Source organism: Penicillium argentinense, assembly GCF_028826775.1.
Source record: "Penicillium argentinense strain IBT 30761 chromosome Unknown utg000003l_segment0_segment0, whole genome shotgun sequence".
Taxonomy (NCBI): Eukaryota; Fungi; Ascomycota; class Eurotiomycetes; order Eurotiales; family Aspergillaceae; genus Penicillium; species Penicillium argentinense.
Window position 1 is genome coordinate 1,011,071 of NW_026622662.1, and position 18,904 is coordinate 1,029,974.

General features: G+C 49.1%; 6 protein-coding genes across 6 annotated transcripts; 3 read left to right on the plus strand and 3 right to left on the minus strand.

The window, feature by feature from the left end:
* Window positions 1-813: 813 nt before the first annotated feature.
* Window positions 814-1,255, plus strand: N7532_002505 (serine palmitoyltransferase small subunit family protein; the record flags this gene model as incomplete). Its single annotated transcript, XM_056614999.1, has 2 exons — window positions 814-931; window positions 1,008-1,255. 2 exons carry the CDS (start codon window positions 814-816, stop codon window positions 1,253-1,255), a joined length of 366 nt encoding a protein of 121 aa, XP_056477971.1.
* Window positions 1,256-2,135: 880 nt separating this feature from the next.
* On the minus strand, window positions 2,136-2,557 carry N7532_002506 (uncharacterized protein; the record flags this gene model as incomplete). The annotated part of the gene is made up of 2 exons (XM_056615000.1): window positions 2,136-2,393; window positions 2,507-2,557. The coding sequence occupies 2 exons, from the start codon at window positions 2,555-2,557 to the stop codon at window positions 2,136-2,138; spliced, it is 309 nt and encodes a 102-aa protein (XP_056477972.1).
* Window positions 2,558-2,959: 402 nt separating this feature from the next.
* Window positions 2,960-3,850, plus strand: N7532_002507 (dodecenoyl-CoA isomerase; the record flags this gene model as incomplete). The annotated part of the gene is made up of 2 exons (XM_056615001.1): window positions 2,960-3,150; window positions 3,214-3,850. 2 exons carry the CDS (start codon window positions 2,960-2,962, stop codon window positions 3,848-3,850), a joined length of 828 nt encoding a protein of 275 aa, XP_056477973.1.
* A 447-nt stretch (window positions 3,851-4,297) lies between these two features.
* cdc123 (cell proliferation protein CDC123) lies at window positions 4,298-5,662 on the minus strand (the record flags this gene model as incomplete). Its single annotated transcript, XM_056615002.1, has 2 exons — window positions 4,298-5,477; window positions 5,535-5,662. The coding sequence occupies 2 exons, from the start codon at window positions 5,660-5,662 to the stop codon at window positions 4,298-4,300; spliced, it is 1,308 nt and encodes a 435-aa protein (XP_056477974.1).
* A 171-nt stretch (window positions 5,663-5,833) lies between these two features.
* Window positions 5,834-8,314, plus strand: N7532_002509 (COG1/VPS51 family protein; the record flags this gene model as incomplete). Its single annotated transcript, XM_056615003.1, has 3 exons — window positions 5,834-5,976; window positions 6,042-6,211; window positions 6,264-8,314. 3 exons carry the CDS (start codon window positions 5,834-5,836, stop codon window positions 8,312-8,314), a joined length of 2,364 nt encoding a protein of 787 aa, XP_056477975.1.
* A 2,176-nt stretch (window positions 8,315-10,490) lies between these two features.
* On the minus strand, window positions 10,491-18,227 carry N7532_002510 (uncharacterized protein; the record flags this gene model as incomplete). Its single annotated transcript, XM_056615004.1, has 16 exons — window positions 10,491-11,312; window positions 11,376-11,843; window positions 11,901-13,458; window positions 13,522-13,958; window positions 14,128-14,229; window positions 14,283-14,426; window positions 14,569-14,867; window positions 14,942-15,013; window positions 15,071-15,277; window positions 15,335-15,409; window positions 15,473-15,933; window positions 16,001-16,200; window positions 16,278-16,510; window positions 16,562-16,763; window positions 16,820-16,845; window positions 16,919-18,227. 16 exons carry the CDS (start codon window positions 18,225-18,227, stop codon window positions 10,491-10,493), a joined length of 6,615 nt encoding a protein of 2,204 aa, XP_056477976.1.
* Between the last annotated feature and the right edge of the window lie 677 nt (window positions 18,228-18,904).

Genomic DNA, 18,904 nt, shown 5'->3' on the forward strand with positions numbered 1-18,904 from the left:
GGAACCCGAATCCTGGTCAGCACAAAAATGATCGAAATATATAGTGTTGACATTTTCAAACTCGGCAAATAAATTGACATAATGAAAAAGAAATTGACCCCCTGCAACAGATTTTTGCGTGACTATTTTCGTAATCGTATTGCCCATGCCCATGCCCATACTCGTCGTATTACGTTGTAGTTACAACTAAACGGGAGCGGACCCCCGACACGCCGAGCCGCGGGTGGTCAGTGTGGCGGAGCCCAACGCGGATAACATTTTCTGCCAGTGCGAGTGCGACCCTGCAACCTCCAACTGCCCTTCTCTCGTTCGAATCCAACTGCTCTAGGCTATCTTTACGCCTTCTTACCCTAAGTTGCCTCGATACATTTTTAATTTCCCCGCACAGCTCCGTCCCAACGAAGTCCCTCCCCAACGCCCACCGGTCCAAGCCGATCCAAACCCGCCGACTGCCCGCTTGCATCATCACCACCATGCTGGCATAGAAGGCCTCAATTCCACCAAATCCCATCTTGACTTCTTTTCCTCGACTTGTCTATCGTGACGCGTCTTGAGAAGCAAGTGGGCCATCGTCAGCAGAGACCCAATCTGATCTTATCGGACGAAGCCACGCCAAGCCGTCACTCCGCCGCCAACGTCTGATCAGGGGCCGACAAAAAAAAAATCACCCTCCCACCGCCTCGTCACCGATTCTCTGAGATATTTGGTGGAAGGTGAAAGATCTTGCGAATCCAAGAACCCAGACAAGAGAGGTTCATCGCGACCCAACAACTCAATCGCTCGGCGCAAAAGCAAGCACACGCGACCTCCACCATGACTTTCATCCTCTGGATTATCACGAACTTCGTTCGCTGGATCCGCTTGAAGATCTACCAGTATGAAGTGACATTTGCTATCTACATGCTGACGCCCACGGAAAAGTTCATCTTCAGTATGTAACCCTCCCTGACCAACATGGTTCACATCCCACTTCTTCCAAATCAAGATTCTAACTATTCGTCCCACAGACTCCCTCCTCCTCACCCTTATCACCATGATCGCCACCGGCATCTACATCTACCTCCCCGACCACCTCCGCTCCATTTACGGCCACCTGTACTACTACTGGGCCGGCGAACGACCCTTCATCTCCAGCCGTCTCGGCTCAATAAGCTCCGTCTTCGGCGAGAGTGCCACCCAAAGCCTGGAAGTAGTCTACGAGACTGCGAAGAACGCGGCCGCCGCCCCGACCCTTGAGCAACTGGGCGAGTTGTGAGCGGTTGTCAACCATTCGTGGGAGTTTGGATGGAGTTGTCTGGATTCATTGCTGGCAGGGTGGATAGTACGGGATCAACGATCAAACCAGACAAAGAGGAAGAGCGGCTCCGTTAATTGAGTGATTTGAACCAGGAGCTTGGTTCCCACCCCTGCCATGATGCTTCATGTCTTCCAGCCGGCCGGCGCATTCTAGGAGTTATCGTGGCTTTTTTTTATCTTCGTTTCGTCTGGGTCTACTGCTACAATCAGTAGGCATTTCGGTTAATAATTTTAGTCTCTGTGGGATTTTTTGTTCTTTGCTTTCTTTCAAAACCAATTCATACAGAATATTGCTTTGGACCATCGCATGTGCATACTTGATGAGCGCAGAATCATATCAATTAGTTTGAGAAAATAGTTGAACGCCTATGTAAGATAGACGAAACGTAATCAGACGAAGGCCCATTCCTGGTGTATTTGCAGTAATATCAGGCAGGAGGTATATGCATACATTTTCTCCCATGTGACAATAAAAAAGAAACGAGGGTAATATTGCAACCCTCGACAAATCAAATCAGATCAACACCGAAACTCCATATATGCCAGAGCAGAGTGTTGTACATGCACAAATTCGTGACACCAGACATAACTCCCCCGATGCAACAAAGTAGCCCACAGCAGTCCTCAGCAAGACGATCAAACCACAAGATTGAGAATGAGAGCATGATGGTTCGATCTGCGCGGTCGCCCTACATCGACTTTTACTCTTGGGCTTTATTTTCTTAGCTCGTCGTCTCAGACCCCAATATCATAAAGCGTCCGTCCAAGACAAGTTCGAAGAACGCCAGCCAGCAACAGATTCAAATATCCACCGAAGCATCCCTCAGGCGTGGTACTCATTATTCCTGAATCTGAGTCTCAGCCTGGGCCTGAGCCTCCACAGCAGCCAATGCCGCACGCTCTTTCTCCGCGCGCTCCCGCTTGACGGCGTCAACCATGCGCATACGAGCCAATTCCTTGTCAATCTCCTCCTTGTCCAGAGGGATCTTGTGCGATTGTTCGGCCGAGGGCCAGAAGCCCTTCACGCTGAAACGGTCGTCGAGGTTTGTGCCGAAGTAGTACATCCAGCCGATTGGGAAAAGGACGTACATGCCAAACTGGAATATGTGAGCGGAGATTCAAAGCAGGTAGTGTATCTACAGGCCTGAAATCGAGGCAAAGCTGCCGTATCCAGCCATGGCTAGGGCGTGTTTTTTGTTCGCGGACTTACCTTAAAGACTTCCAAGTTGCCGCCCTGTAGTCTGCGGAGGAAGGACGACATGATGGGTGAGTTTGTTCTGGATTGTATTCAGGGTGGAATGGATATGTTGGTGGGATAGGAATAGATCTCTATCGTGGAATCGGAGAAGTTCAGCGTAACCGTCGCGCAAGACTCAAATTATCGGATTGCCTGATGCGCCAGTCAGATCATCCGGGATTATTTGACAATGCAAAAGAGACAAACAGAGACAAACACATCGCTATGCAAACATGCCGGTTGAGTAGTCACCTGACCAGCCGCGGGCCTCGGCTGTTGCTGTGCAGCTCCCCCGCAAAACGGCCGGACGCAGCTGCGGCCAGACTTTACCGATGCTTTATTTGATAGTCCACTCCTCCCTCCGCCCCAGACTGACCATTCCTTTTCCAATTGACCACCAAAACTCACACTGATACAGCAGCAAGCATGTCCAACGAGCAGATCATTACTTTAACCTACCAAGATCGCGTCGCGATCATCACTCTCAACCGGCCCGACAAGCTGAACGCCCTGAACCAGGACCTCTACTACCTCCTCGGTGAACGGCTTCGTGAGGTCGATGCGCGCGACGATATTTCAGTCACCGTCCTCACAGGCACAGGCCGATTCTTCTCTGCGTACGCAATGCCCTAATCTAAACTTCTGTTGTGATTAAACTAACACCATCTTGATTACAACAGCGGCGCAGACGTGACAAGCTCCCGACCAAGCGGCGACCTAAACTCCAGCATCCGCCGGGACCTAGTCCGCAACTTCGTCTCGAACAACGTAGACGTAACCCGCACATTCTACAACCACTCCAAAATCCTCGTCGTCGCCCTTAACGGACCAGCCGTCGGCCTCTCCGCCGCACTCGTCGCCCACGCCGACTTTATCTACGCCACACCCCATACCTTCATCCTAACCCCCTTCTCGTCCCTCGGCCTTGTCGCCGAAGGCGGCGCCAGCCGCGCCTTCGTGGAGCGTCTCGGCATCGCCAAGGCCAACGAGGCGCTCATCATGAGCAAGCGGATTCCGTGCGAGGATCTTGTTTCGACCGGGTTCGTGAATAAGGTTATTGAGGCTCCCTCTGGGAAGAAGGAGGATTCGGAGGGCTTCTTGAAGGCTGTTTTGCATGAGGTTGAGGATCGTCTTGGGACGCATTTGAATCAGTCTAGTTTGCTCAAGATTAAGGAGCTGGTTCGTCGGCCTGAGAGGGAGATTCTTGATCGCCAGAATGGGATTGAGGCATTTATGGGCCTTGAGAGGTTCCTTGGTGGTGTGCCCCAGGAGGAATTCCGGAAGCTTGCTTCTGGTGAGAAAAAGCATAAGCTGTGATGCTGCTGTGCTGTTAAAGGCTAGAAAAGACCTATATACAAGTGGGTGGGGAAGATGTGGGTCTAGTGTTTGATGTACATACATGCATGATGGATTTTGAGCTTGTAGAGTCATATAGGTACGGAATCATGAAATTTACCTGTTGAAATTGCGCATCATGCCCATTTATCTATGTAGTATATTTCGGTCATTTTGTAATGTATTCTTGTTGTCTTGTGACCTATCCTGTCGACCAGCTTCAATAATAGCCAAAATTAATGTGACAAGAAACTCTAGTAATATTACTTCAGAAATAAATTGCTTTGATGATTCAATATGGAAAATTGTACTTTGGTTTAATTGTCCACGTAAATGCTATTTTCAACAGACGTCATGCTCCCGACCAAACGCCAGAACTTCAAACGATAGAATAGATTCCATACAGTGTGAACCACAATAAGCTTTAAATTACTCGGAATCACTACCAGCCGCCTGATCCTCGCGCATTTGCTTCTGCAGGATATCTTGCCACTTCCCCATAAACTCACTCATACCACCCGGTCCAGCAAGCGAAGCATCAACAACTTCCCGAGGCACCTTATGAGCCGAGTACTGCGGTGTCGCAAAAGAGTATGCCTCGGGATCATTCTTCTTGATGAGACGGAATTCCGGAAGGAAGGGCGCAAACTCATCATCCTCCTCGCCCGAAGCCTTGGGAGTCACATTATCCAAAGCCTCCTCCTCGTCCGACGAGTCAGAGTCATCGATCGGTTCACCTTGAGCATTAAGGTTGGTGACACTTCCATCGTGAAGAGAAATTCGCACAACGCCCTCGTTCAAATCGTCATCTTCCTCTTCAAACCCGACCGGATCCTTCATCGTCAGAATCTCGAGCCAGCTAAACAAAAGCGGGTCTGTACGCTGCGCCCAAGGGTTGATATCGATTAACCAGATGCGCTGGTGCGGGGCAGGAATATAAACATCAAAAACAAAGTTCGGGTCTGGGAAGGAATCGCGCAAATTTTCGTCGAAGAATGACTGGATACGGGAGCGGAGCATATCGCGCATTGAAAATAGGAAGTCGAAGTGATTTTGGTCACGCTGACACATGCAGAGCAATTTGCGATTGCGCACGAAGCAGCGGAATTCAAGAGAAGGGTTGAAGTTCACATATTTGCGGAGGACCAGATGGTATGGCACAACTGGTAGGGGTCCGTCCGGAGAGGCGGTGCTATTCGCGGCGGCATCGGTGCCATTATCTTGGTCAGGAACACAGTCATCGAATGGATGGTCGAGATCGTGGGTGATGAAGTCGCTGCTCTTGAGGAGGAGGTAGATATCGTTGGCGGTTTGGCATTTTGTGTCGTTCGTCGCGGACATGAAGGTTGCATCTTTTGGGGCGCTCCAGTTCAATTTGGGGGTCACTTGGCCGAAGTCGGACATAATTTTCTTGACTTTGGTGTGCACATCTTCCCACTCAGTTGAAGGGTCTTGTTCTTCTTCGCCGTCATCTGAGAAGGTATCGTAGTCGTCGTCTTCGGTCGGTTGGTGATTTTCAGGCGGGAGGACAATGCCGTCGGCACGGAGGTATGAGACAAATTTTTCTGGGAGCGGAATGGTTTTGGATTTGGGTGTGAGCGTGCGGTATCTAGGAGTACGAGATTAGACAGTCGCATTTGCATATATATGTGATGTGACGGCATACCGCGGATGCCAGTCGTGATACGAGCAATGCAGAATATGAGAATAGGTGACAGGAGGGAATGGCAGACGGTCGGGCAGATCGATCGAAGGCGACTCGACCAGCGCACTCTCAGACTCCATCATCGGCATCGTAATCGTCTCAATAGTAATTCAAAATAAAAAAGTTGGAGGGGAAAGCGCGGGGATCTTTTTCGAGCTGACTCACCGATAAATGATAGATGACTCAGCATCCCGACCTCAGGCACCACGGGTGATTTGGTCTCAACGCGGCTTCGAAGTTCATTCAGCAACGTCGCCAGAATGGCCCCTGAGGCTCCCGACCCGCAGAGCCTGAAGTCATGGCACGATGCGTTTCAGTATCCGATTCCCACGGTCCGTCGTGTGGAGCAGGAACTGCGCCGCGACATCGCAAGCAATAAGGAGAAGCTCCGAGCTCTCGTGGGGTAAGTTGGTCTTAATGGATTGATTGATTGGATATGCTTGTTGACATTGGCGATTGCTATGGTAGGACTCGATACCGAGCACTCGTTGGAACGGCAGAAACCATTGTGTCGATGAACAAGGAGATCCAAGAGGCGGAATCTATACTGGCCGACGTTGGACGACGATGCAATCCGCGATTGGTGGAGAGAAAACACCAACATGCTCGGCAGATGAAGAGCGATGCTGCAGAAAAGGGTAAGAGAGCCAAGACTTTGTTTATATGGGCTGCCTGCTAACGTCCTATTAGACGCCGACAAACACGCTTTCGGGGCCCAGTTAGCTCTCCTCCATCAGTGTACGACATCCATCGCGAGGCTACTACGACGACGGGGCTCCCTTCTGCTCGTAGCAAAGATCATAGTCATCACTCGCCTGCTCCACAAGAGCCTCTCGAAACACAATTCTTCGCTTCCGTTCCTCGAGGACCTCCGCAAGCAGCTGGCGTCTTTGCGCCTTACTCTTATTAACCGGGTCGCCAAGCGTCTGGCCTCGGCCAATGCCTCTGAGGACAGCATCATAGAATACCTGGCAGCATATTGTCTCGTGACAAATTCTTCTTCCGATGGAGCCATTCAACATTTCCAAAAGGTGCGACTCGATACAATTACTAGCCAGTTAGATATGTCGCGCGAGAACATTCCCAAGGCCCTCCGCCTTTTTATCCACACTCTCCAAACATCGAAGACCCTCCGGTCGCGCCAGTTCATTGATGTACTCTCAAAACTCAAGTCAAGGCCGGTGCTTTCTGACCCAGAAATTCGCGGTCTAGATGGCCTTGAAATCGAAGTCCTTGGCCGGTTTGCTGCTCCAGAAGTGATCAATTTTATACCATGGATCATGCTCAGTGAGCTGAGTCGCACTGAAGGGGTTGACTCCATCAAAGAATGGTCGTTATCGGCATTCGAGAAGTTCTCCGAGGGTTGTCAAAAGAGCCTCGCTCATGGAAATGACTTCACAGAACTGCTGTCATTGCGAGCAGAAACCATCGAGCTTTGGCTGGAATCCTGGGGCTCGACTATTATGCATAGCTCAATTAGTGTTCTCGAACGCCTTCGGATCATTTTCAATGAGCACCTCAAGAGGGTGTCGACCTCCAAAGCGCAGGCAATCGATGAAATCGCCGGCCACATGTCTTCAACAGTTTTATCGTGGGAAATCAGTCAGCACAACAGCTCGAATGGCTCTCTCTGGGGTTCCGACATCATCACCGCGGACTACTCTAACGGAGCTACGGCATTCAAGCGATCTGTTGCGGACAGACTTCTTGGTCGTGATGACGACGTATCTTCTGTGCTGGAAAAATTTGATTCGTGGATCAGGTCAATTCAGGACGTTTCGGATTCTATCGACTTCCTCCGCCGACTCAGATGGACCGACATCCTCGTTGGTGCCGAGGTCGACGATGAAGATATCGACATCATACCCCAGCTGAACGAAGAGGACCCGCGCCTTCTGTCAGACGCTCTAACTGCCGCCGTTCGCGAGGCCTTGAACAATCTCCAGACATCATTCAAAAGGGCGTTTGATGAATTTGGATCTTCAAGTCAAAGCGAAAAGGCTACGTACTTGCTCCGACTTATTCGGCTGGTGCGACGCGAAATCCCAACTGAATTCATCGCAGACGATTTCCTCTTCTCGAATGATGTTGTCCCCGAACTGCAGAAATTGCTTGCTGCAGAGATCGTTTCCGACGCTGGCTCTCTGTCATTTGTACCATCCTCCAATACCCATCCAGAGACCAACAAACTTAAGACAGTTCCTGGTCGATCACTCTGGGAGGGGGATCCTGCGGCTCCAGTGCAGCCATCCCCCAGTGCATTTAAATACCTGCGTCGCTTAACGTCTATTATGGACGAGAGCGGCTCTGACCTGTGGGACCCTTCAACTGTTCGCGTTCTGAAGGAAGCACTACAGAAGCAACTGGAAAGCAACATCGGATTAACACTCGAAGAATTGGAAACCTGGAAACCTCCAGTCAAACCCGCGGAAGAGTCCGGCTCTAAAGAGGAATCGACCAAGGAAGACGAGAAGACGGATGACAACGACAAGGAAAATAATGAACCCAGCAACGCCGACGACTCTTGGGAAGCTACTCTCCGCGATTGGAAAACCCAACTCTTCTTCGACTGCGTTTACCTAGCACACATGCTTGGCAACCCGACTCAGCTGGCTGATGTCACAAGTCGTGTGCAGAAGAGCGCAGATCCTAGCTCAAACGCTGTCAAAACTGTGCAGAAAATGGCGCAGGAGTATTGGAAGCGGACTGAGTTGTTGTTTGGCCTGTTGGCCGAACGGTAAGCCTGCTTTAGACTTTCTTTTTATCATCAGCGTTACAATAGCATCCAAGTCTTTGTTTTTGCCAGGTATATTTGATCACCCTCCGAGGCACATCTGCCATTGAATTGATGTCGACCGTTTTACGGGATAATTTGACTACGAACTGAATATTGAATGAATGAGGCTATCCTGATTGGACTCTGCAAATTCCTCCTCGCAACCGCGACATGTTCGAGCTCCCTTCTGCAGTAGAAGTTAAGCCATGCGATGATGGCCGTTTGCTGAAGCAATGTCGACAGATGCCCATCTATCACTGTTGGTAGTAGTGAAATCCGTTCCTCTTTTGATTGAGAGCTAAACCGTGTTGGTTCGACCTCCTTCTACCGCTACGAAGACTGGTGTATGGCCTTGCTTGTCTTCTAGTGCGATCCTGGCCTTCTTCTCGAGAAGGAAGGCGCAAATCGCGCATTGGCCGTGGTGCGATGCTTCATGCAGTGATGTCCACTCGTCGATATTTCCCTCATTGATGTCTACACCTTTCTCCAACAGCAGGCGACATATTTCCAGATGACCAGGCTATGCTACCACGTGTAGTGACGACACGAATATCTGATCCATTCTCGAAGAGAAACTTGACTATTTCAAGATGATCGCGTTCCGCCGCTGTGCTGATCTGACCAACCAAGCCCCGTCCGTGTGGCTCCTGGGCTCTTGGAACGTACCTTGTGTAATGTACACTGTGTAATGTACATCGGTGCTTGACTGGTTTCGACCTGAACGCCTGAATTTGAGTCGCCAATGGTTATATAGGACATAGTCAAGATACTATGGACGTGGCCTTCGAATGGCAAGTCCAGGGAATGCGACCGCAGTTTAACAGTTTAAGGAGATGCGTTTGCCGCTTCTCAGCCTCACGAGCGATCATCGATCAGGTGACTTGGGCGCCTATGCATGCATCACATTGCCGAAGGTGTTGCTCCTCTCGTGAGCCATATTTTTAGTCAACCGAAGAGAATCTTCATTTCAAGAAAAGGGGGAAACCTTTCTGAATTATAGTCACATAATCATACAATGGATTTGAGAAGCAATGAAGAAGTGAGAGGATTCAATGCAGCCAGGACACAAATGTACATAATGTATATATCCAGATGGGAGATGAGTAGATATCCGCCGAAGGTAATACAGCTTTCGAAGTCTTCAAATGCCCTCGTGAAGCTCCACTGCAAGAAGGTTTGTGCAGTGTGTGCATTGCTCCATCAATGAGCGTAATATCCTCGTTCTTTCCACACTAGTGTAGTGATGGGTATGGACCCGAGTATAGTGCATTGGAATCTGTATTAGCCGTGAGCTGGTCTTCGCTAGTAGCCATGTTAATTGCAAGCTGGAACAAAGGACATTTGCGCGAGCGCCAGGCGGCAAATTCTTTACCTACATTATTCCTAAAGCTAAACCTCAGCGTGGGACGTGGGATACTCTACATTCCAAACACCCAATTGGCAAAAATAAGTCCGGGAAACGTGTATTGGACCAACCAACAACAAAAAAATGGACTCGCGGGGGAATCGAACCCCGGACCACCCCCATGCTAAGGGGGTATTATACCACTAAACCACAAGCCCAATTGTTGAGAAAAAAGCGATCCAGAATGGAATATGTGTGGACTGTCGGGATGAAGTGGACTGAGTGGGTCCATTTCAGTCGGTTAATTCGTGGTTAACCAATCACGTCGGTGCTCAAAGCTTTCCCACTCGCTATTAGCTGACCAAGGACTTCTAATAATTCTTCCACCTGGACAGTGCCGCATTACTTGTTTGTCAACCATTTCTGCCAAAATTTGGAGATTGCCACAGAAGAATGAGTTTCAGTACAATCCAAATGGAGAAATGTATTGGCTTGCTAGTGCTGTATAATTTTCTAGAGGCAAGTTTCGCACAACTTCTGGGTTATCCGTCGGTGCATCTCTGCGTTGTGTTTCAACCTAGAAGTTTCTAGTATCGGAGTCATAAGTACAATCGACTACTAGAATCTACGAAAAGGAAGATTATTACAGATAATCGTACATTGAACATATAATGTTACAGATAATTGTACATCGAACATAAAACATAGACATAAATAAACGTACAAATCAAAAGATGTCGAATAAACCTTCCAGGCATATCCCTCAGTAGGGAGCCGTTTTAAGGGGAGGCAAGGCTCAATGACGGCAAATGGCGTCGAGATCAGCCATATTGAGCAAAAGGGCTTCTCGGATGCCTTCCAACATGCTCTCGGTCTCATCAATGGTCTCTGAAAGTTCAATCGGAGAAGAAGTAATTTCAATGATGTAGTAGACCATTTCCAAGCTGAAATTCTTCGAAAAGTCAGAGAACCACTTGTCGGCTCGGTTGAATCTGCTTTGCAAATCATCCAGCTTCTCAAGATTGGCCGTGGACATTTCCGTGTCCCTAAAGAGGGTTCTCAACTGCTCTTTCATGCGCTGAATTTGATTTGAGAGGGTATTCTGATGGACAAGGACTTTCGGGAGGCGAGTAAACACCACATGGCGCAGCTGAATGCTGTGGATTGCAGGTGGCTTAGGATCTCCGAGGAGCCTCTGGCAATGCTTGTGCAGAGCAAGGAGGATTTTTCCTTCCATGGTCTGTTTCATCTGTCGTCGTTCCTCCATAACGACCATAACCTTTTTCCAGCGACGTTGAATTTTGGCGACAACAATTCGTTCAGCTGCAGTGAATTCGTCTTTTCCGGCGGGATCCGAGTTATCAGCCATAACCAGGGACGTGTCTTTTTCATTCCGGACAACGAGAATGTCGTCACTTAGCCGGGAGAACCTGTACTCTTCTTTGGCGAAGATCTTCAAGTGTGAAGGGATATCCTGGCTATCATCAAGCTTGACAAATGAGAGCTTGCATTTGTCCCCATACGCAAGAAACCACCTTCTGTACTCCATCCGGAACTTGATCTTTTCATCGGAAAGACCGAATGGCAGAAGCACAGGAAACAGGATTTTGTCCAAGTCCTTTCAAGACACATTAGCAATTTGACAACCACAAAAGAAAACAATTAATGAAAGATCACATACAATGAAGACCGATTGCATCAATCCATGCATGCCCCGGAAGCGAGTCGGCCAATGAAGCATGTTCACGATGACTGTCATCGCGAGGTCGAAAACTCGTCTCTTGTGGGTGAATGACAGTATATAAGAGGACGCATGATTTTGTGGAGTAGTTCCGGTCTGGACCTTGACCTGCAACAATCTGATGACAATCCGACAAAGTTCCCGGACAAGAAGAGAAAGGAGTTGACAGTAATCATTTCTCTCCCGCTCACACAGCTCTGGTGCATCTTTGGGGATTGGGAATCCGATGATGTTTTGCAGATGCAATAGGATCCAGGGCGACGGAAGGAGGACCGTCTTTCCGGGGCTCGCTTTGCACAGAAGTGCCAAGGCTGCGACTTCAAAAACTGAGATGACGGAGTGAACGCGAGAATAATCAGAGAGGCTGATAGCAAAAAACAGCCTGGTCAAATTCACAATAGGTTCCCGCTACTGTGGTTAGTATGCATATGCATATAACAAAAATGAACTGGGTGGGGAACATACAATTTCTGAAAGTCCGTGGTATCGCACCCCCGGGGCGGCACGGTAGATTGCCACTGCTGCCTTCAGGGCCTCAAGAGTTCTCTGCAGAGATTGGGTTGCGAGACCGGGGGTTCTCATCTGGCGGTGGAGTCTGCCGAAGAGTGCACGCCTGTAGCGTGCCTCTGTTCCAGGGCCTAGGTAGCGGGCAAGTTGAAGCTGCTCCAGCATCTGAGAAAAACCCTGGATGGTTGCCCAATTATGTCCAATGCGGTAAAAAAGAAGATCTTCCCAAGCGGATTGAACCCCGGTGAGATTAGGGTGCTCCAAGAGAATAAAACCGGAAGGACCGACAAAGTATGGAAGCTGAGCGAGAGGCGAAATGAAATTCAACTCTTCTTCCAATGTGGTAAGCCAGTATCGCCTGCGGCCCAGAAAGGAGGACTGGAAGGCATATGGCATTTGACGCTGATAGTAGACTTTGGTGAGGTTCACGTAAACACCAGCAACATCAGTCAGGAATTGAATCTTGGCTCTGACAAAATCGGCAGACAGCTTGTTGTGTGAACGGTGGCATGTTGCGTTTTGGCATTTTCCAACATGCAAGAAGTAAAAGCAGGGTGTCGGGAAATGCCTGGAAAGGTATAATCTAGCTCTCTTGTCGAACGAAATCATTGCCTGAGAAAATCTCTCACGAATCAACGCTTCGACTTGACTAATGAGGCTCGTGGCTTCGTAACCTTCTGCAACACTTTCTGTGGAAAGTGGTGACCAATCCAGTCTGATCGTCTTTGGGGCACCCTCATCGGGAGTGTAGAGACCGCAAATAAGGTGGAGTGACTGTAGATTCTGATCTGATATACCAATGTCTCGAACGAATTCGCCGCAGTGCTTGATCAACAAGAATGGCAGATGCTCAGTCTTTGTATCGGGGCTATTCATGAGGAGTGAAATTGTATGAAAGGCCAGGAAATCACGGAAGGATTTGCCGGGAGGTGCTGTCGATTTCCTCACAAGAGCCATTACATCCTTGACCTCAAAAGCTTCATCACAACCAATGGCAATGGTGTCCCACGAATGAGTTTTGTTGAGATCCGGGGCAACCAGAGAGTAAATAGCCTTCCATTGTTGTAGGGTACTCCGAAGAGCTTCAGGGGCTTCGAGATCGAGGTCCTCGTCCTCGAGAAGGGTTTCCAGTTTTTCGATCACTCCCCGCTTGTTCTTCTTTGTCTTTGATGGGCATAGGCTCTCGGCACATAGGAAGGTGACAACGTGTACAAATCTTCCCATGTCAATAGTTCGAATCAGATCATGCTCCAACACTATTTCCACAGCTGACAACATATCTGCTGAATCGATCAAGACGTTGTAGTACTCGAGCCAATTTCCATTGGTGAAATAGAAAGATCGAAGCTGTTCAGCCATATCAAACTCTTTGAAAAATGCAATCTTCTCCTCGGCAGAGCCAAGCAGGTTAATTGTTGCCTCTCGCAACTCGGAAGAAATGCGACCCTGTTTCAGGAGAATGTTGCAAAGTCGAGAGTACCGTTGTCGAGTCCTGACGTCAAAGTTTTTTGGGTTCCTGTAGAAAATTATCAACCTTGAATTACTACTCTCTTTGACCGAGATGTGATGGGTAACATACTTGATAAGGTAGAGGATAACCTCGTCAAATTCGCTTCCCCTGTGAAGGACTTCAACAGCCTCTAAGAAGTCACCGTCGGCATCGTGACATTCAGATGCAGCCTTGTAACGTTTTGCCGCTTCGAAAAGTGAGGCTGCCCTTTTGAGCTGGCCTTTGTTCTTCCAAATCTCTGCGTGGATATTAGCAAGTGCCATGAAAGCTTCATAGGCGACGAAGAGCTCACCTGCTGCCTGATCATGCATCCCGATATCTTCGTAACAATCAGCAGCCTTCTCAAGAAGGCCAATTTGGCGGAAGCAGGAAATGGCTTCTTCCATGTAGCTGACAGAGCGATTGAGATCGCTAAATTTGTGTCGCCTCGCCTGGCTCTCAAATTCGAGTGCCTTGGCGTGAGCTGCACCCTGTCCATCGCCTGCCTTCCTGTAGCAGAAGATTGCCTTGAATAATTGTTAGACACGATCAACGAGCCGGAACCAGACTTATATCAATGGGGTTTCCGAAACAAATATGAACCAATTTCAATACAGAGTAGTATGAGGCTGGACCAGGTCTGGTACCAGTCCATTCCTCGTGCTCGCTCCAAAGTAAAAAGAAAACAATACTTACAGATTCGAAGTTCTTCTGGTTGAAGAGGTCATTGGCTCGCTTTTGCCACTGAAGGACGTCGACAGATCGGCGTTCTTGGATGACCTTTAGCTTTTCCGAGGACTAGATAGAATTAATTCCACGCATTCCTTGGGGTTACAAAGGAAATGGGTTACCTGTCCATCGCCTTTCCTCGCAAGATCGACGAGATCCAAGCTCGAGCTTTCAGTCAATGCCTTGATGATAGGCTCCAGACTGCTTTCATTTGACTCCAAAATCCAGAGCTGCTTGCGGGGCCTCGTTACTGCGACATAGAGTTGCTACCAATCATTGTTAGCTGCGGTCCGCCAAGTATTGTTTTGAATGATGGTTACCTTCAACTCTGGGCACAATCCCTGGTAAGATCTTGTTAGTATATTGTTTCCACCAAACTGATATTAAACGCAAAGGCAATTTACTTACCGCATTCTTTCTAGAATCAAAGCTTCCTCGCGGTTCCTTTACCAGCTGATGCAAATTGCGGTAACTGCTTCCGAGTGCGCTGCCGCTGAAATAATCGTAGATGACAACGTCATCAAACTCCATGCCCTTGCTTTCAAGGATTGTCAAGACCAGCGCAATATCCCCAATGACAGTCTGCAAATTGCTCTTTGCTTCTTCGTCGCGAACAAGTATGACTTGCTCGGCACCGAAGTTGGCGACATTTTCGGTTCTGTTTCCAGCCATCATTCTCGCTGTGAGGACCGACGAATCAAACCCGGCTATTCAACAGAAAAAGGAGAAATGTGATTAATTGTAGTTTGGATGACATTGTGGAAGTTCAGGCTTAACATACCAAAGATTATCGGTCTTGGACCATCGATCAAACCGGTCTCGGGGGCCAACTTATCAACCGTTTCCGGAAAACCTGAATTTCAAATTTCAGATAAGGAAAAGAGCATATTAGAAATTTAGGATAACTTACCAGTCCATAGGGTGCGCATCACCCACGATGCAAAGCTCAGGATTCCCTGATGGGATCTGTAGTTTCTTCCAAGGGTGAATGTACTGGGTCGGGCAACATCTTGGTTCAGGAATGCTGCGGTACTCTGGTGCTCGTCAAAGAATGCAGCCTTGATTTCCGGAAAGCTGAAGACAGCATCTTTGGAGATGCACTGCGCCGTATCTCCCGCTGTTAAAACATATTTTTAGAATCACGAATTCTCATATCCCTTGAAGTTTGACTAACCTAGATGAATGCCGCGAGCATTAAACACGGACTTGAAGAGCAAGACGATGTCTGCACATCTTAAGTCTTGAATCTCTGTAAAATGAATGGTTAGTGAGCAACAGATGTGTCATGATTCAAATGGATAGGAATATGTACCGTCGACATAGATCTCTTCGAAGCAGTTACGCAACTGAGCGGCGAAGTTCGGGCTTCCGATGATGTGCGTCAGAACAGTCATCACTCGGTCCAGGTCATCGAGTTGACACCGCTGCTTCTTCAGCCGCTCGTAGCGCTCGTGAACATCGTAAATCTTTTCACGTTCGGATCCGCTTGGAGAAGTCGGCGATGCCTTCGCTCCTTTCTCCATGTACTCATCACGGGTCAGGGGGCGTAGTTCCTGTGCACAAGACCGGGATCCTCTGATCACTCCCATGATTTCCGCGAATGCGAGCTCCACCGAGCAGCCTGCCGGGGCATACATTGAGAGACCACCCCAATACTCGTTCTTGAAAATGTGGTAGTCGATAACGGGTGCCTTTCTGCGGTAGTCCTCTGGGCGGAATTTGCCCTTTTCCTTGGAAGTGTCACCGGCCGCGAAGTTCTGACGATCCTGATTTCTGCATACAGTTAGTGATTGACGTGATTTATGGTTCATGTTGAACTAGTGCAAAATATTTGTCTTACTTGATAGAGCTTTCGACCATCTCGAGAAACTTGTCATATGTGCAGACAAACGGGAAATGGATGTCATGCAGCCTCAAGATATCCACTGGCTGAAGGTCTTCAGACAATGGCTCAGCAATTGTGCCCGTTGCAGTGTCAATCAGGGTCCGGAGGTAGATCTGCAGTTTCGCGGCCAAGAGTGGGGATCTGGTAAGAAGTAACTATATCTAGTTAGCAAATGGTCTCCGTTGATTGCGTATGAAACGCAGTTTATTTTTCGACATCCCAGCACACTAACCTGCTTGACGGAACGCGGGGGCTGGGTTAATTCCCGCGCTTTGTACTTTCCGAATAGCTTGTAGAGCAAGCAAGTGGTCTTTCCCGTGCCACTTCGACCGAGAATCATGCTGGATGTATTGTGATAACCCACGATGGCCATTTCATCGTAGGATAGATCGAACGGGAATTCCACTGGGCCCCGTCCGCGGGAAAATGCTTCAAGGAACGACTCTGACACATTTGTCGATTTACCTCGGGTGAACACGTTAGTCAATATGTCTATTAAGGCACGGTGTCTCTTACTGAGCAGCTCGATTGAGATCTGATTTGTATCGATCTGGTCCGGCAGTCGATTCATGGCGCTATACACCGGGAGAGCATCCCAACGTAGAGGAACCCACGCCCCGTTATTTGGGAGACGAATTGGCTTCATTTGGCACCGCGCTACGGTTTCGGGCTTGTAGTGCTGCTGAAGATTGATGACGCGATCAACGGTAGGGATCAGCTGGAAAACAGTTAGTCACTCGCTGAGGCTTCTTGGAGGAGGGCCACAAGTCGTACATCATCTTGCTTCTTGATGTCCCAAACTAGTAAGTGTTAGCTTAAGTCCATACTTGTGGCCACTAAGGAGCCATCTAAAGGACGACCATTGAGTCTTACTTTTCATAGTCTGTCCGAATTTATCTCTCGCCGTGGAATCATCATAGTAACCGAAATCAATCTGCCAGATGATAAAAAGCTCCGAGCGGACATCTGTCCGAAAGATGGGAATTCGAGGTGCTCGGTCTTTGTCGGAGCCGCAGGGCACGCGTTCAGTCTTTCCCCATTTTCCTTGAGCCAGGGACCTCAGAGCCTTCTCAACGGGCCCGAACCGATCGGAATCAACCAACGCTTTGATGCTCATCATAGCTAGGTCTGATAAGAGCACCTTCCAATGTCCGATACGCTCGCCGTACAGATCAATTCTTTCTTCGGTCGGGATAACCGCAAGCGGATTTTCCGCATCAACAGGGGCCGGTGCAAGCGCATGGCCCTGTAATCTCTCAGAACAAAGTCGGCAAGGGAAACTCTTCATAGCCTCTTCAATAAGCTCAGGAGCTTTATCATCAACTTGTTTCAACATCTGGGCCCACCCTTGTGTCCCCTCAGGGCACTGGATATGCAATGCCTCGAGCTGTTTCTCGATCGACGAGGACAATGTGACCCTTGGGGCTGGATCATGTCGCATGCCGTGAGCCTTCTTCTCATTGACGTTCAAAGGTCTCATCTGGCTGAGCACAGGAAGAGTTCCTCGGGAATGGATCGGCTGTTGATTTTCCTGGCCCTGGGAAGGCTTCAGGTACTCGATATCTTGCTTCAACCTTTCCAGTTGGACCCAATCCTCCCAGAGGTTTCGGGTTCCATGGTCTCCAGGGCAGGCATTACAGGCGCGAAGGACTCTTCCAGCAACTGTGCAGCCCAGTTCCTGACCGAAGACTGTGTTGATTTTCTTAGATTCAAACCACGGGATTACCTGGTGCGCGAAGTCTTTCGAGGCGATCAGGCTTTCGAACAAGTCGTCGCACTTCAGAATTTCCGTGAATACAGCTCGAAGTAATCTAGTCGAGTGTTTGTGCATGATGGTCAAGGATCCGCCAATCAATTCAGTCATCTCATCCAGCGAGAATGGGCGTTGGAGATCCTGTAGGTGCAGAAGAGGCAGGAGAAACTGTTGAATGAACCTGGTCGAGTTTTTCCCGTTGGTACTTGTTCCTTTGGTATATTCCTGGAAGATCTTGTGGAGCCGGGAGCAGGCTTGTCCCGGATTGAGTATGGTTATGTCGAGGAACTCTGGATCTTCCATGAGGCTGGGCAGGGCGACGCTCGTATCATCGATGCTGGCAGCAGCACGGGCGATCTCTCGCGGGTCGGGCTCAAGCGTGCGGGTGAGGAGGTGGTACACCAGATGCTTTGGCCTTTCTGGGAGCATGATGTACTCGAGAGTATTGTTTTCGAAGAAGAAGAGGAGGTAGGGACGAGGGCGAGATGAAGAGGCGAGGACGAGATGGGATCCAGGCAGTCGCGGGTGCTCGAGGAAATACGAGGAGCACAGCTTCGCAGGCCGCAAGCCTGAGGGTTGAATAACGATTTAATACCGGTAAACCGTAGACCGGGATGTGTAAAACGCGTGGTGTAGAGGGGATTTGGGGAATTTCGAAGGTGGTGGTAACGGAGGAGGATGGAAGAAGAATGAAATGCGAGAGGCAAAAGAGGGGCAGTTGTTGGTGTAATATAGGCACCACCATCGACGCGCGCCTTCCTTGAGAGAATGGTCCATTCTGCTCCTCCATTGCGCCTTCCTGTTCTGTCACCCAGCCAGGATGCCGCCTTCGTTGCGGGAACACCGCCGCCATGCATTGATACGTACTCCTAGTACAGAAGACCATCAGGATTCTATAATACCTGAAGATGTGTACATTCTCTGCACAGCTTTCAATTAGTACAAGCAACTTAGATTATTGAAGCAAAGGGCATATCATCGACAGTCCCGTTTATGCAATCCCAGCAAGCCCTCATGCCCAACTGACATAATCTTCGTGCTATTGCTGTTGACGCGTACATCCACAAGCCTGACCATACTCGACTGTTTTGGTGTGGTTGAGGGTA